Below are 26,023 nucleotides of genomic sequence, written 5' to 3'. Positions count from 1 at the left end.
GGAAGACCACTCCCGATATTTTAAAATAAAACGACACTGATGAAGAGACTGACTAGGTCATCATACAAGATCAGCATATTGTTGCTGACCAATCACTTTTGCTTTAAAAACATTGTTTAACAACTAAGCAACACAAACTTTGTAAAATTCCTGAGTTGGCAACAGCTCTACTGAACTACAGGTAGGTAAGCGAAGAGAGTCTGCCAAGTGATGAAAAACTAAACATACTAATGTGTTTTTGTATTTATTCTATATTTATTAATTTATCTTTTTTTAGTTCATATTCACAGGTCAAAACACCTGACAATGTGAAAATAACCCAGTAGCAGAATTATATTTTAAAATGTTTGTTCCCCTTTTTTCAATGTTTTTTTTCTCTCTCTCTCTCAAAATACAGAGTTGAAATATAATATTCTTTGTGTTCTTAACATCAGCCATGTCATACCTATTGCATACCATGGATTTCTCCTGCCGTGCATCCAAACCTGCTGGGGTAGGCACCAAGTTTCCTGCGATCCTACTATGGATAAACAGGTTTACATAATGTATATATTGTTCTTAATCTCAGATGTTGTCTCTGTCGTTTTGTGCCTGTCCATACTCCTACTACTTACTCTGCTGTGCTCATTAAGGGTTTATATATAAATGCAAAGAATTATTATTATTATTGTTCTTATGCAGGGTCTATTCAAGTCTCACTGCCTTTAACCTTGACAAAAATGCTCCTTTTTCCTTGTTTCCCTCAATACAGCTACATTGAAGCCTAAGAGTCCTGTTCTTCCTAAGCTCCCATGATTTTCATAATCACACCAGTCAGAACACAGTAGAATCTGTTTTCTGATATCTTTTCAAGCCTGCAGGTGGCAAAATTATGTCTATAAATTGAATGTGCCTGAGATGGAATCAGAGATCAATATGGCTGGTATAAAATAACAAGGCCCAGTATGGGAGATTTTTGAATGTAATATTGAAGGCATTCATTATAAGTACATTGTGTTGTGCAGGATATGTTGTGTGCTGTTGACATTTACAGTAAAGAACCCTCAAATCTCAAAATTCACCTAAATTTCATTACAAATTGGTCTATTCTGGGCAATAAAAGGAAAGATAAGTGGCAATAGTCAGCGCAGATTTGTTCAGCACAAATGACATAGAAAATATTTTACAAAATTATAAAATTGGATAAAATTGTTCATATTCAGTATCTGGTTTTGATTATGCTTGTTTTGATCAGACAAAAACAAAACCAGATAGTAAACCATGTAGGGTAGTAAGCTTCCACTAACAATAAACTAACTCATATCCAAAACCATTAAGTGTACAGTTCTGTCTGATTGTGACACAAAACTAAACTCCGAAGGAACTCCATGCCATAATTACTGAAACTGAAACTAATAAATATAAAAATAAAACAGAAATGCCTTTATGAAATAAAAACTAAATTAAAACTAAAAATACAAAATGAAAGAAAACTAAAACTAAACTGAATTTCCAAGTAAAGTCTTAAAAATATAGAAATAAAAATTAATGTAAAAAGGCACAACTATAATAACCTTGGTTATAGACATTTATTCAAATCCTCTGTACACTGAGGCAGTTCTAATTTCAGGCTTTGATTCTAATAGAGATGAGATTTGTAGGAATTTTTCACTTTGAACGAATCAACATTAAATCACTTTGTATCATTACCGAATGCCACTTTAATACAGAGATCTGCTGCAATCTCTTTCACACCAACACTACCAAGGACTGTATGTACCATGTTTAACTGTAAGTGTCTCAAATAAACTAACAATATTAACCCCTTGTAAATAGAAGAAAATTAGAAATATTGGATAAAGAAATGGGGCGGCACGGTGGCGCAGTGGGTAGCGCTGCTGCCTCGCAGTTGGGAGACCTGGGGACCCGGGTTCGCTTCCCGGGTCCTCCCCTGCATGGAGTTTGCATGTTCTCCCCGTGTCTGCGTGGGTTTCCTCCGGGCGCTCCGGTTTCCTCCCACAGTCCAAAGACATGCAGGTTAGGTGGATTGGCGATTCTAAATTGGCCCTAGTGTGTGCTTGGTGTGTGGGTGTGTTTGTGTGTGTCCTGCGGTGGGTTGGCGCCCTGCCCGGGATTGGTTCCTGCCTTGTGCCCTGTGTTGGCTGGGATTGGCTCCAGCAGACCCCCGTGACCCTGTGTTCGGATTCAGCGGGTTGGAAAATGGATGGATGGATGGATAAAGAAATGTACATAGTTACACAGTACTTCTGTAACATCCAATTAACCAATGGTATTATAACTGAGGTCCATGGATGTAGTAAATTTCCAGGGTTAAGCTGGACAACAGAGCTAGTTCTTTTCACAAAGAACATTTAAATATTCATATTAAAATGGCATAAAAGACTTTGCTTTTAAAGAAGTCCACATCCTGAAATATAAATATGATTGACATGGTCATATTTAATAACAATTAAGATGCATAAATCAAGAAAGAAATGAAAACAGAAATTGCTCACGATTTATGGCTTGATGTGCTCCTCCCTGCATAAGCAACCCTCCTGGGGACAAGGCAGTGATAGCTGAGCTAGCAGCACTACTAGAAAGTACCTGTATGAGTAAAAAAGATCTATTAGCAGGACACCTTAGACATTACCACCAGCAACTATTCATAAAATCAATTGTGCAAATTCATCTAAAAACCACCAATGTTGTATCATGATCTAAATAAACACAGTACCCTAAGTTCTTGTCAATAAGCCGCGGCTTATCTAAGGAAAAAAGTTGTGAAAATGAAAAAATAGAATATCGGCTTATACATAAGTCCGGCTTATACATCCATCGCGGGGGTTGCGTTCCAGAGCCACCCGCGAAATAAGAATATCCGCGAAGTAGAAACCATATGTTTATATGGTTATTTTTATATTGTCATGCTTGGGTCACAGATTTGCGCAGAAACACAGGAGGTTGTAGAGAGACAGGAACGTTATTCAAACACTGCAAACAAACATTTGTCTCTTTTTCAAAAGTTTAAACTGTGCTCCATGACAAGACAGAGATGACAGTTCCGTCTCACAATTAAAAGAATGCAAACATATCTTCCTCTTCAAAGGAGTGAAGCAAACAAATCAATATGTCTGTTTGGCTTTTAAGTATGCGAAGCACCGCGGCACAAAGCTGTTGAAGGCGGCAGCTCACACCCCCTCCGTCAGGAGCAGACAAAGAGAGAGAGAGAGGGAGAGTTTGTTTTTCAGTCAAAAATCAATACGTGCCCTTCGAGCTTTTAAGTATGCGAAGCACTGTGCAGCATGTCTTTTCAGGAATCAGCTTTACAAAAGATAGCAACGTGAAGATAATCTTTCAGCATTTTTAGACGAGCGTCTGTATCGTCTAGGTGTGCAAACAGCCCCCCTGCTCAATCCCCATACGTCAGGATCACAGATAGTCAGCGCAAGAGACAGAAAAGTAAGCAATCTAGCTTCTCAGCCATCTGCCAATAGCGTCCCTTGTATGAAATCAACTGGGCAAACCAACTGAGGAAGCATGTACCAGAAATTAAAAGACCCATTGTCCGCAGAAATCCGCGATATATATTTAAATATGCTTACATATAAAATCACAATTTAAATGACCGCTACGCGCTCGTGTTGACTCGGCGACACCCAGAGCAGAAAGAACGCACTCCGGCCGCTCCAACCGCGCCATGCGGGGAGTGAGAGAGACGGCAATATCTCACACTCTCTCCCCCCTTAAAGAAATTAAATGGGCGCGAGTGAGACCACTGACCTCCCTCCCTTCTATTAGTTATAGGTTATAGTACGTTCGGCTTATCCATGAGTCCGGCTTATCTATGATACGATTTTATTTTAAAAATTCGTATGATTTTTGGTCTCCGGCTAATACATGAGTCCAGCTTATAGACAAGAACTTAGGGTAATTCAAATATTTACCAAAATTAAATTATAGCGCTGAAAATTAAAAATAAATAAGTGGAGAAGCATCAAATACTCATTAACCTCAAATATTTGTGCCCATTTATTTATTGAAGACAAAACAGTAATGTTACTTTTCTATAAGAATGGTGAATTAAACTACAAATATGAAAGTTATTTCTGCTCGCAAAAAGAGTGAAATGGAGAATTTAGCCTTAAAGCACAGCCATCTACCAGGAAATTTTAGAGTACTTTATGCTTCCTTCTGCTGACAAGCTTTATGGAGATGTTGATTTCATTTTCCAGCAGGACTTCGCACCTGCCCACATTGCCAAAAGTACCAATACCTGGTTTAATAATCATGGTTTCACTGTGTTTGATTGGGCCAGCAAACACGCCTGACCTAAACACCACAGAGAATCTATAGGGTATTGTCAAGAGGAAGATGAGTGGCACCAGATCCAACAATGCAGATAAGCTGAAGGTTGCTATCAAAGCATCCTGGGCTTCCATAATACCTCAGCAATGCCACAGGCTGATCGCCTCCATTCCATGCCGCATTGATGCAGTAATTCATGCAAAAGAAGCCCCAACCAAGTATGTACATGGACATACTTTTCAGTAGGCCTACATTTCTGTATTAAAAATCTTTTTTTTTTATTGGTCTGTAATATTTTAATTTTCTGAGATGCTGAATTTTGAGTTTTCAATCACCTGTAGGCCATATTCAGCACAATGTAAAAAAAATATAAATGCTTGAAATATATCACTCTGTGCGTAATGAATCTGTATAATATACGTGTTTCACTTTTTGAATTGAATTACTGAAATAAATTAACTTTTCGATGATATTCTAATTTATTGAGATGCACCTATAGGTTTAAAAAAAAAATAACTTGGAAAATAACTATAGGCAGGAAATCCGCTGATGAGCTTGCCTTGTTGTTTGGTCATGGAGGCAGGGAAATCAAGTTTAAATGCACATTTATGTGGTTTTGATGACATTTCCCTGACTGATACAAAACATTTCCAACAGGTAAGGAATTTTAAGATCCAAAAGGCAAAGTACTATGTCATGCTAATGCTCTAACACATGCAAAGAATATGCCCATGTCGAATTTATGCTAACATTTTTCTCTGTTTATACATTCTCAAGAGAAACTGCACAAATAGCCAAGGATTAGCATTTATTTTCTAAATAAAAAATGATTCACTAGTCATCTATTTAAGTGATAAGTGAAAACTATATTTTTCCAGTGGAGCTATCCACTGTTCTCACAACATACTTTATTCACATGCAAATCTGGGCAGTAATTTGAAATTTAAGAAGAATATACACTTAACAGCTTATGTTAGAAGAGAAACTCAATGTGATCAATATATTTGTATCAATTCACTATTGTACAGAGTCAACTAAATTAATCTAAATCCTTAACATGACAGAAAGAAAAACAGTCCTTATTTACACTGACACACTTTCAGACTCAATAGACAGAATAGTGAAAACTCAATACTGTGGTCACAGCAGTTAGGATACGTAGATGAACTGTGACTGATAGCTAGTTAGTTATACCTATAATTAAATGCTTTCTGTGCAAGTTTTGAAGAACAATGCACATAGTCAAAGTCCTTATAAAACACTGCAGCTGTTACTTTCATTTCTTGGGCTGTCCTATGGAGACTGTGTCTGTCATATAAAGCAAATTACACATTTCTAATACATTGTCTCGAGGAAAGCCGAGTATTATTTAAGTGTATGCATATGAAAACCATTCAGAGTATTTGCCTTTTTGAGATATCACATCCATTGTTCAGAACGGTACCATCACCTGACTCTTTGGTCCGATATGGAAACCTCAATAATCACATGGAAAACAATGGACATACCTGGAATGACAAAACTGTGAGGAGCAGCCTGGTTGATGTGGAGAGTTGTTAATGGATTTCTGTGCTAGTCATACATAGTCCATAATTATCGCCATGTTCACACAAACCAATTCTGATAAATTTACCTTATCTGGTCTAAAGCTGTATTTTCTAGACACTTAACAGAGGTGTTGAATGATCAACTAATCAACACTTGGTGACAAGTTGGCTCAGATGGATGAAGCAACCACTGCACATACCTGGAACAGTTAAACAGGTTACGTGGGTTTTACTGCAAAGAGATTTTCCTGCATCTTTAAAGCTGGTCAGGGATATGGTGTATATATATTATGTTGCCTCAGTAGTGAATGCAGCTGAAAAGACCTGTGCCCAGAAGCTTGTTTGTGCTTTCCATGATGGCAACTAAGATCTATGGGTGAACATCAGTAATAATATATGCTTTCAAATTGAAGAAAGAGGCTTTCCATGCAATGTTCACAGAAGGGTCTCCAGAACTGATTGACAAGTATAGGACTTTGCAGAAGCAAAATGAAAGGCGGAGCTAGGAGGGGCAACGGTGCCATGGGACTGGCAGAGTAAAGAAGTTGACATCAAAAAAAAATAAGCCTATACTCAATTACCTCCACTGTACAGCCCTCTGCTACATGTGATTCAGCTGTCGTATTTGAAGAGCCACGTTTGTATACTTGCTGTTAAGTCAGGTCTGTTCAGTATGGGCACTATATTCCACCAACAGTAGTATTTGGTTTACCCTCCTGTTTGAGATTTTAATGGACAGGCTACCAAGATGTAATACAGTTCGAGAAAATAAGGACTACCTCTCGAGCTTATCATAAGGAGATTTGACAAATGTACCGTTTATACTCACGTACAAGTCGGGTCTGGAAACCCGAAAAATTGATCATAAAATCAGACCCCGACTTATATGCCTGTTCAAAAATGTGACACTCAAATTTTTTTTTTTTTTACATCTTCTTGCCTCCTCCAATCTCGCTTCAGTTACTCAGACGCATCAAATTTTGTTGCAGCAGCACAGCTACCAATTTCTTTCACTACTTCAACGACGTTTAATTTAAAACCAGCTTCATATTTTATTCTGATCGAACGCTCCATAATAGATAAGGGATGCTCTTATGATAAAGGTGTATGAGAGTGTGAGATACAAAAAACACAAATTAGTGCAAACGTTGCTTCGGAATAGTTTGGGTATTACCATGTGGTCACAGAGGCACAATATTGAGAGAGAGAGGGAGGTTAGGAGCATGCGCTGATACAGTGCATCGCTGCATCCACGTAGAAAAAAAGGCAGTGTGCTCCGTGGTTACTCTCTTAGGTGGGCATTAGCATATCATAATCTCTTGGACCAATAGCGTGAGTTTTACGCATTCGACTTATATGACCAACATTATAAAATAACAGAAATTATACGATAAAATGAAGTCCCGACTTATCCGCGAGTATATACAGTAATACAAATGTAAAGCCTTGATGAAAATGAAGTAGGACTGTTTGTTATTCCATAAAATAAGGAACTGTATTTCACCAAAACCGAAAATTTCATAAAAATATTTACAAAAACTGATCCAGAATTAGGGTGGCACGGTGGCGCAGTGGGTAGCGCTGCTGCCTCGCAGTTGGGAGATCTGGGGACCTGGGTTCGATTCCCGGGTCCTCCCTGCGTGGAGTTTGCATGTTCTCCCCGTGTCTGCGTGGGTTTCCTCCCACATTCCAAAGACATGCAGGTTAGGTGGATTGGCGATTCTAAATTGGCCCTAGTGTGTGCTTGGTGTGTGGGTGTGTTTGTGTGTGTCCTGCGGTGGGTTGGCACCCTGCCCAGGATTGTTTCCTGCCTTGTGCCGTGTTGGCTGGGATTGGCTCCAGCAGACCCCCGTGACCCTGTGTTCGGATTCAGCGGGTTGGACAATGGATGGATGGATGATCCAGAATTAGGCCCATACAAACTGAAGAATGAAGGACAAGTGAACCAATAATACAGATTCTTGATAACATATGGGTCATAGGTTAATTGTGTTTTGCCCACAGGCATCTGTATCAAACCTGAATGTAGCAGGACTCAGACTATGGAGCATGTTTGCATAAAAGGGCAAAAATACGCAAAAGGAGGGGCTGATTCAAAATGATTTGTGATTTATTTTAGTTATGTGCACTAAGGGACATCAATTTAGTTGTTCTACTTGACTGCAAAACTGTACCCCATGCAAGTCATTCTATATTCCATTATGTTAAATTTATGTAGTTGTACTTACGTGATTAAGATGTGGGGTGTAATTGTCCATTTCATGTTTAATATAGTTGACAGAATTAATAATATCCTGGCTAGTTGTATATGTCTGAGATTGTACTGGAACAGGACCATGTGAATACCTGCATTGTAAAATGAGACAAACAGGATCAATCTAGTCTAAACAGAACAAAGAAATAAACAGATAATTCAAGAAAATTAAAATATTTTACAAAATAAATCTTGAGGTTAGATGCCACAGGAAATCCTTCTAGATAAATTCTCTCAAAAACCTTGGAACATCTCTTTTGAAACATGTTTTACAGAATGTACAGTATGTTAGCTAAATACAAGAACAAATCCACATCTAGCAAACACACTAAAAATGCAAAATTATCACAATTAAATAGGTTTTTGATGTGCAAGATGCATGTAGTTAATTAAAGTAAATATAGGATATACTACTGAGACCTTAAGTTAGGATGGCTACTTTTAACAAAAATGACAAAATTATTATTACATTAGAAAGAAATTTTACTGTATAATATAGCACAACTGTCCCCATTGACTTGTTTAAGAAAAATAAGACTACATTTAGCCAATTATTTTTTTCATGTTTACATTTACAAATTGTCAAAAAATATCTTGCTTTACCTTTTGAAAATACACTTATAATATTAAATGGAAAAATTTCATCTGCATACAAATCCCCAGCTTGGATTAATCCAGTTACAAAATGCACAAATAAATCTGTCTGAATTCAAAATTCTTAATAATGCATTCTGGAAAAAGAATGTAGTCAGATTGATTTGTGTATACAGTACTATATTGTTACTAGGCTACTTGCTCTGTTATTAGTGTTTCTGAGCAACTGAGATTCTAAATGTGCAAATGTATAATTGTTAGTAGGCACTGAAACACTATTGAAAATGCAAAAAAACATTTCTTTAAGTATATTATTTGAAATGTTTTACTTTAGTAACAATGACACCAAATAATGCTTAACTTTCTTATCAGAAGCTGTAATGTGAGAATAATCAACTATTTAGGTTTGTCCAGCTTAAAGGTTTACACATGTAGTTGTTTTCAACTTTCTTTTTCTCAATTTTATTTTCTGTCCCTATGTCTATATCTCTAATTAATATAAGCAGAACCAAACATATATGGATTTAAAAAAAATCTATCAATTGTCTTATAAATGTTTCTCTATTATAATTTTTCACTGAAAGGAAACTTCTCAGACCATCCACTGCCTAATGTTTACAGCATTGTAAACTCTGAATGCTGCCAGTGTCTTTTGACATGCTGCATTTAGAAAGGTACCATGGATTTAACTTAGTTACATCAGTACACATCAAGAGAAACATACACCAATACATCAGCCTGTCTGCAATTTCAAAGTCAGTAGAAACAGTTACGAAAGCTGTCTAGTAAGATGCTCCATTCACTCTTCCAGGAGCTAGTCTATAGACAATTGTGATAATTAAAATATATGATTGTATCTATGAAGATGTCATCCTAGCTACTGAAAATATGTATATTAATAACAATAAAAGAAACACAAAAACAAATGCCAAAAACCTTAAACCACGCTGACATGTTTAAATATTCATATCATCAATTATAACTAATCATATGTTCACACTTTTATTAATACATACACAGTATGCCATTAAAAAAACAAATTAATTTTAAGTTGTATGCTTCCAATTTGTATTTATTTTAAAATTATCGACCCCAGAGGCAGCTGATAGGTACCGGCAGGCCAAGCGGAATGCGGCTTTGGTGGTTGCTGAGGCAAAAACTCGGGCGTGGGAGGAGTTTGGGGAGGCCATGGAGAACGACTTTCGGACGGCTTCAAGGAGATTCTGGTCCACCATCCGGCGTCTCAGGAAGGGGAAGCAGTGCAGTGTCAACACTGTATATGGTGGGGATGGTGCGCTGCTGACCTTGACTCGGGACATTGTGGGTCGGTGGGGGGAGTACTTCGAAGACCTCCTCAATCCCATTAACATGCCTTCCAATGAGGAAGCAGAGCCTGGGGACTCAGAGGTGGGCTCCCCCATCTCTGGGACTGAGGTCACCGAGGTGGTCAAAAAACTCCTTGGTGGCAGGGCCCCGGGGGTGGATGAGATATGCCCGGAGTTCCTCAAGGCTCTGGATGTTGTAGGACTGTCTTGGCTGACACGCCTCTGCAACATCGCATGGACATCAGGGACAGTGCCTCTGGATTGGCAGACCGGGGTGGTGATCCCCCTCTTTAAGAAGGGGGATCGGAGGGTGTGTTCCAACTACAGAGGGATCACACTCCTCAGCCTCCCTGGAAAAGTCTATTCAGGGGTCCTGGAGAGGAGGGTCCGTCGGATAGTTGAACCTCGGATTCAGGAGGAACAGTGTGGTTTTCGTCCTGGTCGCGGAACAGTGGACCAGCTCTATACCCTTAGCAGGGTCCTGGAGGGTGCATGGGAGTTTGCCCAACCAGTCTACATGTGTTTTGTGGACTTGGAAAAGGCATTCGACCGTGTCCCTCGGGGAATCCTGTGGGGGGTACTCCGAGAGTATGGGGTACCGGCCCCCCTGATAAGGGCTGTTCAGTCCGTGTACGATCGGTGCCAGAGCTTGGTCCGCATTGCCGGCAGTAAGTCGAACCCGTTTCCAGTGAGAGTTGGACTCCGCCAGGGCTGCCCTTTGTCACCGATTCTGTTCATTACTTTTATGGACAGAATTTCTAGGCGCAGCCAGGGCGTTAAGGGGGTCCGGTTTGGTGGGCTCAGGATTGAGTCACTGCTTTTTGCAGATGATGTTGTCCTGTTTGCTTCATCAGGCCGTGATCTTCAGCTCTCTCTGGATCGGTTCGCAGCAGAGTGTGAAGTGGCTGGGATGAGAATCAGCACCTCCAAATCCGAGACCATGGTCCTCAGCCGGAAAAGGGTGGAGTGCCCTCTCAGGGTTGGTAGCGAGATCCTGCCCCAAGTGGAGGAGTTCAAGTATCTCGGGGTCTTGTTCACGAGTGAGGGAAGAATGGAGTGCGAGATCGACAGGCGGATCGGTGCTGCATCTGCAGTAATGTGGGCGCTGCATCGGTCTGTCGTGGTGAAAAAGGAGCTGAGCCGCAAGGCGAAGCTCTCAATTTACCAGTCGATCTATGTTCCTACCCTCACCTATGGTCATGAGCTATGGGTAGTGACCGAAAGAACGAGATCGCGAATACAAGCGGCTGAAATGAGTTTCCTCCGCAGGGTGTCTGGGCTTTCCCTTAAAGATAGGGTGAAAAGCTCAGTCTTCCGGGAGGGGCTCAGAGTAGAGCCGCTGCTCCTCCGCATCGAGAGGAGTCAGATGAGGTGGCTCGGGCATCTGATCAGGATGCCTCCTGGACGCCTCCCTGGTGAGGTGTTCCGGGCACGTCTAACCGGGAGGAGGCCCCGGGGAAGACCCAGGACACGCTGGAGGGACTATGTCTCTCGACTGGCCTGGGAACGCCTTGGGATTCTCCCGGAAGAGCTAGAAGAAGTGGCCGGGGAGAGGGAAGTCTGGGCATCTCTGCTCAAGCTGCTGCCCCCGCGACCCGACCTCGGATAAGCGGGAGACAATGGATGGATGGATGGATAAATAAGTTACCCTCAGTGGTTAGGATATTAACCAAAACCAAATTAACAGCTGTATGTAAGTAAGGACCATGAAGGGAAAGAATTAACTTGTTCTGAAAAACATGTACCTTTCAGATTTCTTCAAAGTCAGGGCAATGGTCTTCTTCCCATTTTCCTGCTTTAGGTCCTGGTATTCAATAGCTTCTTGCAGCTTGACCTATACAATTAAAGGCTGCAGAGTGAACAAAAGAAAGTTTGCCTGCACAGGACATGTTGTTTATCCAAAATTCCAAAATGAAAAAGTATGAAATTAACAACACAGTTCTTAAATGCCTTGAAATGCATGAGCAAATAATCTAACATCATTTCAGTCTCTACTGAATTCTTGATACCAATCAAAATTACTACACATTTTGTTGACTAATACAAGATTATTATTTATTGCCTATTGGTGATGCCACTATCAATAAATTGACTGTAAGTCTGGATGTCTGGTGATAAGCAAATGAACTGCGAGAATCAGGACAAACTGTTTCAAACTTCCTTTGTATTTCAAGCCACTGTACACAAAACATTTTCTTCTCTAATGTACTGCATTTTTATAATACCCCCCAACCAGGAAAAATTACTGATACAGATAACATAAAGAACGAAATTCTTGAAAATCTTTCATCTAGTTCACTGAACTGGTTCTGGATTTTGAAAAGGAGATGAAAATGTCTCTTTCTCACTGCTTATAAAGTATGCATACAGGTACAGAACTAAAGTAAACTAAATAAAACCATATAAGTAAAGTAAAGAAAGTGAGGTAACACCAAAGTGTTACACACAGTTATGAGTTAAGTCCCATAAACATGGCAGAGAGCGGCTGATTTGTGGATGAAAATTTTGGAACTTGCAAAGTTTTCACGATTTGAAAGTGAACTGTGCCATTCTTCTAACACTCGTCTGCACATAAAAAAAAAAAAAGAAAGAATTCTTGGCTTCAGCCAACATGAAAGAATAAGTTCCTGCTCCATGTGATACTAATTTGCATTAAGTGGGTTTAAAAAAAAGTATTGATGCAATGAGGGTGCATATGCAGTATAGACTTCTACACATGCAGAAAGGACACCACAAGAATCCTTGATCTAGTATTTTGTTTTTTTATGTTCTGTGGTACAGACAAATAAAGCAAGATGAACCTGTTAAACAGTGCCAAACTTTAAATTTATCAATGACTTACGATTTTTATTCCTGCTATTTATGAAGCTTTGCATCAGTAATTCAAATTATTACAGCGGGACTTTAGTAGGAGTGCATTTTTCAAACGATGTTCTATCCCCACACCAAACTCTCCAATGTGTGTCCCAAGTTGTTGTTCAGAAATTCAGGTTAGAAAAAATGCAGAGTGAAAAAAAACTTTATTTTATAAGTATAAATGAAATGCCATCTCAATGTGCTTCATTACAGATTCATTGATTTACTGCATTGTCCCTTTTTCAATACCTTATTTACTGGCAGTTGTGCATTATGTGAAAAGAAAGGCTAAATATTGTTTTAATCAACCTCTAATAACAACACATTAAAACGATCCGCTCCATTTTATGTATAAGATTGGAATTTCCTAGTTGGAATTTTCAACTGGAACACCCCCTTCAAGTCAGAGTTCCAACTCCAAAACTGGTCTTGGGCTGGTCTGTCAGGTCCAAGTTGGTCCAAATTCAGATTACGACGTCAATCCAGAATGGTGACATACACCTCAAACTTTAGTGAAAGCTGCAGTATTATCCTGTTTATTAGTACTTCTGTGTATTTGTGTCTCATTAAATCAGTCATACACACAGTACTGTAAACTTCTATCTGTGGACTTTATTGCCACTATGATTGGATGCGCTGTTACCACTTGCTATTTATTCCAATGGAGCAAGCGCAACAAAAGTTTCCTTGGATGCGTCCATATTAGTTTACCAATTGTTTTACTTGAACGTGGTCAACTTAGGTGTGATGTCATTTCCAGCTTTAACATCAGATCTAATTGGAATGTAGCAAAAGGCCTTTTAACTTTAATTTAGAGGTGGAAAAAGGACATAACTGATAGGCAGAGAGTACAGTGTCTCTGCCACTGCATTTTATTTGAATGTTACTAAATTATGCATGAAGTTTAACATTATTAATCATTTACAAAAACATGTCAATGGAATTTGTTTTTGCCACAAAATAATCATATCACCAATGAAACAAATGAAACATTAATGTGATGGTGCCAAGTATAGCATTGCAGACCTCAAATGTGAATTTACTAAGTGTGGTTGTGTGCACCAGCATGGCGGTCCATTCAACAACTAATTCTTTCCCTGCTCTGGATTAAGTGGGTTTAATATTTTATGAATGTACTTCACTTTAGGTAAAAATTTAAATCTGAATATCTTTTATGTGAGAACTCTTGACAGAGAAGTTTACATTAAAGCTGTTTAAATCTAAGCTAGATACATTGCCAGTTGTTACTGGAATGTTAGGTTCCACATAAATGTACCTGAACACATAATACAGTATATGACTTTAGGTTTAGGTGCTTGACTAGCTATTAAATATCATGTTTGATGGAAATACTGTTGCACTCTTTCTCATCACCCAGACCCAGACTTGTAGCACATCAGAGTTTGTAAGTGTTCCATTAAACATGCTGGCATTCACCTGACATTTTAAATCTATGTGCTTCATATTGTGACTTCTGAAGCAACCCTTAAGAGTAAAGCAAATCCCAAACAATTCTACAGAATCTTAATGAAAGGTAATACTCTATCAATATTTTCATGTATTGCAAAATTAAACTTTGTTCCGGTGTGTTCATGTCATCTGTGCACCCAGATTCCAACTGCTGGAAAAAGTAGTTAAAACTACGTAAAAACTAAAAAGTTATCATAATTTGCAGAATCAGTCTGCAGTAACTTATCCTTCATCAGGATCTGCAGCAGCGTATCAAACTTCTGGCACACTATGCTTATGTGGAGCTGTTCTGTTTATAATTGGGAAGCAATACTGATAATGGACGAAATGACAAGCATATGCTATTTAAACATTATTATAAATGTGGTCAATGCAATTTAATAAAGTATGTATTTTACAAATTGGAACAAAACTACATATTTCAGAAGTAAACAAAACTGATATAAAAAAGCCCTGCTGAATTTGAAAGGCAGAAACAATGTTTTTGATACAGCCACTATTGCCAGGAAGATAGATAGGTTTTCTAGTAAATGGTCTTTTATTGGCCAACTAAAAATATTATAATATGCAAGTTAGGTTAGGTTAGGTTTCTTTATTTAGTCATGTCTACATAGGAAAACATGAAATTCGCCTTCTCAGTTGCATCTAATAACAGGTAACAGACAGAATGAAATAAAACAGACAAATAGAAATAAGAAAGGTTAAGGTAAGGCAGTTAGATAAAACATATTTATACCAAAAAAAAAAAAAAAAAAAAAAAAAAGGTAACAGGATATATATCAAAACCTTAAACATTATCTCCGATATTTCTTATTGAAAAGTCGTATGGCACTAGGAAGAAAGGAGTTTCTGGAGCGATTTGTGTGGGTTTTCAAAGCAACTATCCTTCTTGATTTACTGAAGTTTAGTTCTACATGTAATGGATGTCTGTCATCAGTTGAGATGATTTCCAGTTTCTTTAGCATTTCCCTCTGACACACACTAGTCAAATCATCTACATCAGCCCCAATAACTTTAGCTGCATACTTCGTAATCTGCTGGAGCTTTTTTGAGTTTTGGTTTGTCAGACTATTAAACCAGGCAATGAAACTGAAAGTGATCATGGACTGGATCATACTACGATAGAAGGACAACATGAGGTCCTTGTCTACTTTAAATAGTTTGAGTTTATGGAGGAGAAATAAGCGCTGGTTGCATTTAGAAAATAATTTTTTTGTATTTGTATTCCAGTTAAGATTGTTATCTAGGTAAGTTCCTAAGTATTTATATTCATTCACTATTTCTACCTCCTCTCCCAGAACTACAATAGGTGAACATACAGATTTCTGTCTCTTAAAATCAAATATCATTTCTTTGGTCTTTTTTACATTCAGAGTGAGAGAGTTTTTATTGCACCAGATTACCATACACTCCACTTGATTTAGATAGTGGCTTTCATCCTCCCCAGATATGCATCCTATGATCATGGTGTCATCCGCATACTTAATAATGGAGCAGTGGTCATTGTTCTGGGTCAGGTCACTTGTGTACAGAGTAAACAGTAATGGTGATAAGACACACCCCTGTGAACTTCCTGTGTTTGAATGAAGAGCTTTTGAAAAAGTGTCCTGAACTTTAACTGTCTGTGAACGATTTAAAAGAAAATTCTGAATCCATAGTGTGATAAATGGGTTTACATTCATACTGTTTAATTTCCCAATCAGTATATGAGGCTGTATAGTATTGAACGCTGAAGAAAAATCCAAAAATAGTGCTCTGACATATGAACCAGGCTGATCAAGAAAGGTGTAGATTTGATGTAAGATAACAAGCAGAGCATCTTCCACACTTCTGTTTGCACAATAAGCAAATTGATTGTTGTCTTGAAAAGTCTTTGTCTCTGTCATTAAAATGTTTTTCATCAAGTGTTCAAAGCATTTCATTGGAATAGATGTAAGTGCCACTGGTCTGTAATCATTTAAACAGCTTGGCCTAGAAACCTTAGATATAGGGGTGATGATTGATTGTTTCCACAGATTTGGTACAATACCACATGTCAGAGACCAGTTAAAAAGCAAATGAAAAACTGGGGAGATCTGCTTAGAGCAAGACTTTAAGAGCCGACCTGATATGCTGTCTGGTCCCACTGCACTGTTTGTTTTGGCCTTCCGCAAGCCTTTTTCCACTTCAGTTAAACTGAACCCAATCACAGCAGAATACCTGGTGTTTTTATAAAGCATCTCCTTTATTTCTGTATTTTGGGTGCTGAAATCACTTGTTTCAAATCTGGCATAAAAGTTATTCAGTTCATCAGCTTGTGGTCTTTGTCAGCTGGAAAATCCACATTCTTTTTAGGGCCCAGTCCTGTAATTGTTTTTAGTCCCTTCCAGACCTGCTTTGGATTGTTATCATTGAACCACCTCTTGATTTTTTCCCCATACATCTTTTTATTTTGTTTAATTAACCTGTTAATCCTTTGCTGTAAAATTCGCTTATCTTCTAACGTATTTTCTTGATGTGCATGTTGCTTTTGCAATAGTAATGCTTTAACCTCTTTAGTGATCCATGGCTTACTGTTTGGGTACACCTTGACAGATTTTTTCTTAATGATCATAGACTCACAGAATTGAATATATTCGTTGACAGTATAGGTGGCCTCATTCAGTGACTGTGAGGATGTCAGCAGATCCCAATTTGTACTGGAGAAGCATTCCTGCAGTTCCTCTACACTTTCCTTGCACCAGTTTTGTGCTGTTCGTATGGCTGGTTTTTCTTGTTTCAGTTTCTGTTTGTACTTCGGGAGAAGATGAACAACGAGTTGCCTCAAAAGCTTGCATATTGCCAATAAAAGGTGTCATTTTGCTTGATTTCTCATTACATCCATAATAGCTAACACAGTACAACACCCTAGTACTAGTAAATGGTCGAAAACAAGATACACTGCGTGCAAATCCAGGCAAGAAACTGAGACCTTTTTAGATTAATTCCCGAAACCTTCAAGGATGTGCATCATTGTCTGACAAAATGGAGATTTCATGCAGTGTGATTCAAGAACTTTACCTTTTTCAATAAGCCACAAGGCTATAATGTAAAATTTTACTACTCACTCATTTGTGCACCAGCCATAAAAAATTATTTTTATGTCAGTTTTGATTAGATTATAAGTTTAATAAGGAAATTTCCTTAAAGGTATTAATTTATGTACTGTATCTTCACCAATAAACCTAACAACATATGCCACAGGCATATGGGTGGATATTACAGACTCAGACATTAACAGCATGTGTAAATTCGACACTGGCAGTAGCTAGGGTGGAATTAAAACCCAGATCACTTGAGTGTAAGAAAGAGAGACATGCTAAATACTTCCTATTCCACATAATGTAGTTTATCCTATAATTACAGCTTCTGCATGTATGCAAGCAATAAGCAATTCCACACGCAAGGCACATGTAGTCTTACCTTTTTCAGTGGAGGCTGGAAGAAGTCAGAATCCCTGGAGTTACCATCTGTGCTACTAGTCTCACTGTTCTGTTCATTTTGAGGCTCACTTAAATAAAAACACAAAGATTTTGAATGCCAAACACATGAAAATAATAAGAGAATCATTTTCTGGATTTGTTTAGACAAATAGTATATCTTAAGATAAACATATTATTAAATTTATTTTTGCTTGAGAAAAACTAATAATAATAAAATGACAAAAAACCACCACTAGCACTTTTTGCATAAATTTTAATGAATAATTCTCAATAAAATGATTGGTGGAAAGTGGTTTCTCAACTTTGATCGTGACAGCATTTTGCAGTGTTTATATACAGTATATACAATCTCATACTCAAGTTTATTCTGTGTACACAGTACAATAAGGTTCTTACCTGCATATCTCCCACAGACTACTAACAGTAACACAATACCAACACCAAGCAATTAATACGCCATACTAGGAATATTAACATACAAGAAATTTGTTAACTGTTTTATATAAAGAATTCAAAGGGTGTGACTGAATACATGGAAATCTGAACATATTTATGTCAAATTTCAGCAACTCAAATTAGGCAGATTTAATGTCAGTCTTACTTTTGGCAAATTCTGCAAAGCACTGGAAGTTGACCAGAGGAATGTCTGCTAGCACGACACAAAGGCTCTGCAATTTATTCTATGTTTTTTGTTTATGTATGTGGCTTGTGCTTAAATGTTGGGAACTGGGGGTTTTTGTTTTACATCATGTGTTCTCCATTTCACTATAAGGATGCATCTGTTTATTTCGTGTTCTTGCTCTGTCTTTCTGTGTGTGCTCTCCCCCTCTCTGTGCTACTGCAGAAATGAAGTGGGTTATAAAATACGTTATGTACGAACTGTTTTTTCATTATCCAATACAGTTTGTAACCTCCAATTGGCTAAACGTTTAAACTTTTTTTATTCACATGCCAACACCATACATGAAATACAATGTCAGATATTAGATAACAGTATACAATCCAAGAAACACATAATGCAAACACCCATGCGGCTGTCTGTATGAGCAGATGTCGAGTAGGATAAAAAGTGCCATTGATTCTGGAGACTGGTTCATGCATTGCTTTATACCTCAAGCTCATGAATATTGCTTGGAGAGAGGGCTTCCTTTCAAAATTTTATTGATCTTAGATAATGCACCTGGCCATCCACCTCATCTAGACAACTCCATCCAGATGTGAAAGTTGTTTATTTACCATAAAGGCACAGTTCCACTCATTCAGCCTATGGACCAATGTGCAATTGCTACATTTAAGGTGCACTATCACTGAGCCACTTTCGCCCATGCTATAGCTGCAATAGAGGCTGACCCAGAACTACCTTTCCAAGATTTTTGGAAAGAGTACTATATCTTTAAATGTATCAAAAATATCGGTACCATGTGGGAGGCTATGACAAAGTAATGCATGAATGGAATCTGGAAAAAGTATGTTAAGCATTATGTTAATGCTTTTGATGAATTTGACAGTGAACTTAAAATAATTACGGAAAATATAGTACACTGGCAAAGGAACTTTCTTTGTAGTGTGAAGTGGAAGATGTTGAGGAACTGCTAGACCAGGAATCCAGATTACTTACAAATGAAGAACTATTCAAATTTGAAGAAGAAAGGATACAAGAAGTGAAAAAAGAAGAGGAGGAAGAACCAGAAAGGAAGTTCACCACTAAGGGGTTATCTGTAGGTTTTTGTCAACTAAACAAACTTCTTGCACATTTTGAGCAAATTGACCCAAATGCATTGAACAAATGGTACAAGATGCTTTTCACCCATATCGCCTTTCAAATGCCTTAATACAGCAGGGTTTTTAATAGGTTTACTTTACTTCTGTTAATATGTAATTTTGTTCCAATTTGAAGAATACATACAGTATTACATTGCAATGACCACTTTTACAACAATGTATAAATAGCCTATGCTTGTCGTCACCTCCATTACCATTATTGCTTCCCAGTTACAAACAGAACAGCTCCAGATAAGCATAAAGTGTCAGAAGTTTGATATGCTGCTGCAGGTCCTGATGAAGGATAAGTCACTGCAGACTGATTCTGCAAATTGTGATCATTTCTATTCATTTTTTACATATTTTAACTACTTTTACTAGAAGTTGGAATCTGGATGCACAAATGACATCAACACACCTGAACAAAGTGTAATTTTGCAATACATGCCTGTCCAGAGTTCATTTCAGACTCTGCTGTTATGATAGGTACAAGCCCCAAAGCAGCTCATTATTTTCTCATTGCTTTACTGATTTAATATTCAAATCCCATGTAAAATTTAAACAATAGCACACAAATTTTCAAGGTATGTAAAATATTATTTAAAAAAAATTACTGGCATAAAAGCAAAATATGTTATTTGACCTGACACACACTGCACAATAACCTCCCTCTTCAACTTACTCCATTTACTACCTGGTTCTTGCCTCCTAAAGGTAAAGAAAAAAATAAATACAACAGGGAACAGAAATATTTTTCTTCTTAATTTATCACAGATACTGTACACATTGTTTGTTTGCATTCTTTGTGTCATGAATAGATATAGCAAGATCTGCAGTAGTTTTAAAGTTTGTACTAGACCATGGGAAGGAATGAAGAAGCAGTGAATTCTGTTGTTACGTGCACAACTATATACATTCATTGTACAATCCTACTGTTAATGTTATCACTGAAAACGTACACTAAATTTAGAACCCTCCATGCACACAAAATAATCTAATCAAAGAGAAAGCAGAAAATCAAGACACCACACCCGAAAGAGGTTCTCATGTCTTCTAGCAGTATTTACAAGTTCTGATGCATGCTTTGCTTTCTCTTTCCTTTATTAACCAAAGTTCATCTACTTGTCAAGTGTAAATCAATCCCAAACTATTACAAGCTCCAGGAGAAAAAGAAACAAAAACTGATATTCTTGAACAGAAGTAAGGAAATGTGAAATATCACAGGATGAACCTCTCCCCCAGGCTAACATACATGGAGCTTTAATTTGTATTTAGGTGACAAATAGAGTTTATCTTGTTTTGGGTGTGTATGAAAGTCATTGTTAAAAAAGTAAATAAGGTCTACATGTTCCTTGTAGCAACAAAGTTCAGGAATTCTACATAAAAGCTGATTAGTATATATTCAAACACAATTTTAATTATTAAACATTTTATTCTTAATTATTGGTTGACACATTGACAGGAACTGTACAAATCCAAAGGCTAATAAGAACTCACACAGAGCTTAAATTTAAAATAATGTTGTGATGTGTGATTAATACAGTGAAGACCACTGGAATAATATGACAATGATTAACCATAATATAAAAAAAGATACAAGTGGAATGAGTGAATCAAACTTTTTTTTAAATATTAGGCTTAATAGACTGGTATATATTACTGAATCATGAACAAAATCTCAAGAATTTACTGTTGGGTCACTGACAAGTCCCATCCCTAAATCCTAGTTCATCTTCCTACCAATGAAATTGGTTCAAGTATGCCACTAGGGATACGTTCTCTTTCTTTTAGGCAATGAAATGCATGTTGACATACTAGTGTTTTATTCTCTCATTTATTTATCCCTCACTATGCAATACACTTTGCAGCATGGCATCAATTTAGGCATTAAGACACACCACAAAGGATCTCTTTTCCATATGTATTTATTTTGAACTATTATAAAACTTGATAAGAGTGTCAGCTCTCAGATATGACTAAGATTACATGATAAGGAGCTAGACATTTTTTAATTTACACAAATATTGGTTAGTGTAGAAGGCTTTGTTTTTTTAACTTAATTTTCCTTAAGGTCAGTTTATATCACAAGAGTAAAATGCAATCATTAATATGGAACAAACAAATTTCTCAATATGTACATACTTAATAGAGAATACTACTCATGAAAATGTTTTTACAGTTATCCTATTATATTTTGGTAAATACAAATCTACTGTACGATGGCAATTAGAGGAGCTCAGCAGGCTTCAGCACATAGCTGGGGAAACCCACAGGTGAGCAATGTGTTAGCACAGCACTTCTCAGCAGGAATCACAAGCTGATGCTAATGAAGTGCTGATCTAGTAGAATTTCCAGAAATATAGCATCAGTTGCAGGGAGAAAAAAAAATTAAAAAATCAGTTAGAGGAGTCCAGCAAACCTAGGACACAACGAAGTAAACCCACTGGTGAGCACAGGGGATTGCGCAGAACATCTTCACAGGAAACATTAGCAGAAGGTAATGACATTGATCCTAAACATTATCCAAGAAGTGTTAAAAATAATCATGAATATTAATAAACCACGCATCAAAAATAACATCTCAGTAAAAACGATCTGGAAGCAAGTAAAGATTTTTTAATCAAGCAATGTTAAAACCAAATTGCTCAAAAACATTTTAGTTAAATCAGAATCCAAAGCTAATATGAAAGAATTCAAAATTGTAGTTTTGAATAAAACAGCAATGAAAGACCATGTATGTGTGTAAGTTTTAAAATAACTTAAATATAGAGATGATACACTTCCTACTCATAATACAGGATATTTTATTAATTTCTTTCTCATGTATTGGTTTGTTTAGTTTCACTGACATTTGCATGGCATGGGTAAGACATGGCTCGTTTTCTGTCACCACTCTATTCCATGCAGTTATTCAATTGGAATACATGATGTTTCAAAGTACATTCATTTACATTGGTTTTCCAGCTTCAGCCTAGCATAAACCTGTTACTTTACAAGTGGTTTTTAATCGTTTTTTTTTTTATGTAAATACAACAACGTGATTATTTGTTATTTTTCTCATTAATATTTATAATTATTGGACAAATGTTTTGTGGATCTGGTTTCAAATAACACTAATAAGGGTATGCAGAATAGGAAGAAAGACATAATTTACTACAGTCAAGAGTAAAATATCTCCCTAAAGTATTGCATGCAAGGCACTTGAGTATTGCATTGCTGCTATTGAACTTCTATTAAAAGAGATTGAATTATTGCTAGGTAGAGAGATTACACCCCAAGATACAGCACACATTTCTGCATAGCAATAAATTCTGACTCTTCTCACATAACCAATGAAATAATTTCCAGCTAATTTTTCATCAGCCTTACACTTTAACAGCAAATTCCCCAATCAGCAATATATACAGTAAAACTTTTAAAGATGTCATACTTTAATACAGCATCCTACTAATCACATCAATAATACTTAATATGAAAAGTTATAAAGGAATGTATGAAAATATAAAAAAGTGTATAGAGAAATTGCTTTATAGACTGAGACATTTTTCAGTCCAAGATTCAAACTTATCAAAAATGCAATTAAAGTAGTTTAAAAAAAATATTTAAGGTAAGATTTGATTTGACATCTTAATTGAAAGAATTGAACCACTGAAAAAGCATCAGAAGTGTGGTTAAAAAAAAAAAAAAAAAAAAGTTTATAATCTTGGTTTAAACCTATTGTGTTTCTTGCTCAAAGGAAAGATGTCTCTCCACCAATAACACACATTGTTTGACCTGATGCCAGACTTCTGAACTCTTACATATCGCTAAATCATTTTCACTCTGCATTTTACTATGGACATCGAGCATTGTTTGAGCTTTATAATCTTGCTTTTTTTTTTTTTGTTGTTATTCTGTATTATTGCACTGGATTTGGTAATGCAATGGTGTATGTTAAATGTATGTTGATTTACTTATGCACTTGGGACTGTAAGGAACGAATATTTGTACAATCATACACTATACTATGTGTGTGGATGAATGACAATGTTGAGCTGAGGAGGTGTTCTGGGAAAGTTAACCTTCACAGGATACTCAGGTATGCCTTCCCAATCTTGCCCAGTACAGGAAAACATGTAAAAGTTGTTTTACAACAACGAAAGGGATAAAAATAATGAATAATCCTTTAGTTAGTTTGTTTGAATACAAATGAAATATAACTTCTAAAAATGCATGTAGCTGTTAGGCATTAAAAATACAGTACATAATAACATCTTTAACATTAACATTCCGCATATTTTACTGATGCTGCGGTGGGTTGGCACCCTGCCCAGGATTGTTTCCTGCCTTGTGCCCTGTGTTGGCTGGGATTGGCTCCAGCAGACACCCGTGACCCTGTGTTCGGATTCAGCGGGTTGGAAAATGGATGGATGGATATTTTACTGATGACTGCGAAAGCACACAGCATGTGAAGTATAGAAATGTGCGATTCCTTACCTTACTAGAAAGACACTATTTTTAAACAATAAATTTTACTATTAACTACATTATTAACTCTTCCAACTCATTTTCTATTCCAAATAGTCCAGTCCAGTGTCGTTGGGAGTTAGTGCCTATCTTGGCAGCAAAGGGCACAAGGAAGTGCACAGCTGCACACACATAAATTCACTCATTGGGGTAAGTGCACAGGTTAGAGTCATTATATAAATTAACTGTAGTTAGTTGACTTTAGTAGCCATTCAATATAGAGCATATCGGTAATGCCAGGAGTTAAATGTCAACATAATCGTATTGTGCTAAAGAGAAACTAGTCACTATTGAGTTATTTAAAAATGGTAAAATAACACTGAAAGAGACACTAGAGACTGTAATGATAGATAAGCCACACAGGTACAAGAAAATGATGCATTCTAGCAAAAGGTAATAGGCAGTGGTTGTAATAAACATAACAAATGCAGATTGCCTAAGAATAACTAGAGAAATGGCGCTAAGTGGTAGAATTCCATAAGTCCAAGGCAGTAAACTTGGGACTTTGATTGATGGTACACACATACATATTTATATATTACTAGCTGACCCGCGGCGTAGTACAGTAATCCCTCCTCCATCGCGGGGGTTGCGTTCCAGAACCCCCCTGTGAAAGGTGAAAATCCGCGAAGTAGAAACCATATGTTCATATGGTTCTTTTTATATATTTTAAGCCCTTATAAACTCTCCCACACTATTATAAACATTTCCCGCACAATTATACAGCATAAACCCTTTGTATTCTCTTAGATATTAGGTAAGGTTCGTTGAAATTATGTATGTAAACACAGTTTATATACAGTAAAACCTAAATATTATTTTAAACATATCGAGCATCTCCGATATCACATATGTTACAGCCATTACGACAGACAGACCACCAGCAATAAATACGTACAATGCAAGAAAAATTGTATACAGTAAAATGTGTGTACAGTGACACTAAACTATGTACACGTAATAAGTACTGTACGTAGATAATTAATTATGGTTACTCACCAACAATGACACGACGACTTGTCCGATAACGATGAGTTTAATTTTACCGCACAACAAAGGAGAGCATTACAGCTCTTCCAAAGGATCCTCTTCAGGCGACTGTGTAGCACCGCCGTTGTTCTCCTTCCGGAAGTCTTCAATCCAAATTCCTAAAGCAGATTCCATCTAGACTACTACCTTATCACATCCACTTGCAACTCGTTTTGCGCCCTGGTTAAAGGACACTGCGGCCGTAGATCTTATATGCTTTTCCTCCTTTTTAAATAAAAAGAATCGTGGACTCATTGATGCCGTAATGTTGTCCTGCAGCGGTGTAGCTGTTCCCTTCCTTCAAAATATCCAAAACTTTTACCTTTTCTGCAATCATTTGCATCTTCTGCTGATGCTTGGACACGGCCCCTGAAGCAGTAGCAGGAGCAAGTTAATGCTGAATGAGTGAGATGAGACTTCCTGGTTAATGCAGCACTCCGTTGCTGAGCCAATCAGCACACAGGAACTTAACTGTGTGCTCTGATTAGGTAGCTTCTCAGTCATCCGCCAATAGCGTCCCTTGTATGAAATCAACTGGGCAAACCAACTGAGGAAGCATGTACCAGAAGTAAAAAGACCCATTGTCTGCAGAAACCCGCGAAGCAGCGAAAAATCCGCGTTATATATTTAGATATGCTTACATATAAAATCCACGACAGAGTGAAGATGCGAAAGTCGAAGCGCGATATAGCGAGGGATTACTGTATATGCCACATAATTATTTATTGATGGGTGAACACTGGAGAGAGCAACATACAATTGTCCGTGACTGAAAACTGGATTTGGCAGATACAGGCATATCTTTTTGAAAATTTGGCCCCGTGCCTTATTAATTGTCATTGCAAAGGCTAATCTAACAGGAAATTGCGTGTAAAAGTAAAAGGTAAATTTGAATCTGATGGGGTCAGGGAAATCCGGGGAAAAAGGACAGTT

The 26,023-nt window shown here is 37.3% G+C and overlaps 1 protein-coding gene across 1 annotated transcript in view; it reads right to left on the bottom strand.

Annotated features, from left to right (window-relative positions):
* gtf2h1 (general transcription factor IIH, polypeptide 1) overlaps nucleotides 1-26,023 on the bottom strand; it is an 81,118-nt gene that overhangs the window by 19,997 nt on the left and 35,098 nt on the right. Inside the window, exons 9-12 of the mRNA XM_028794181.2 lie at nucleotides 17,775-17,862; nucleotides 11,753-11,841; nucleotides 8,063-8,180; nucleotides 2,496-2,586 (exon numbers count right to left, since the gene is read on the bottom strand). Of these exons, the coding sequence (XP_028650014.1) occupies nucleotides 2,496-2,586; nucleotides 8,063-8,180; nucleotides 11,753-11,841; nucleotides 17,775-17,862 (386 nt within the window). The remainder of the gene's footprint in view (nucleotides 1-2,495; nucleotides 2,587-8,062; nucleotides 8,181-11,752; nucleotides 11,842-17,774; nucleotides 17,863-26,023) is intronic.

This window comes from Erpetoichthys calabaricus, chromosome 2 (genome assembly GCF_900747795.2).
Source record: "Erpetoichthys calabaricus chromosome 2, fErpCal1.3, whole genome shotgun sequence".
In the NCBI taxonomy this organism is placed as follows: domain Eukaryota; kingdom Metazoa; phylum Chordata; class Cladistia; order Polypteriformes; family Polypteridae; genus Erpetoichthys; species Erpetoichthys calabaricus.
This window is presented reverse-complemented; position numbering and strand designations above follow the sequence as displayed.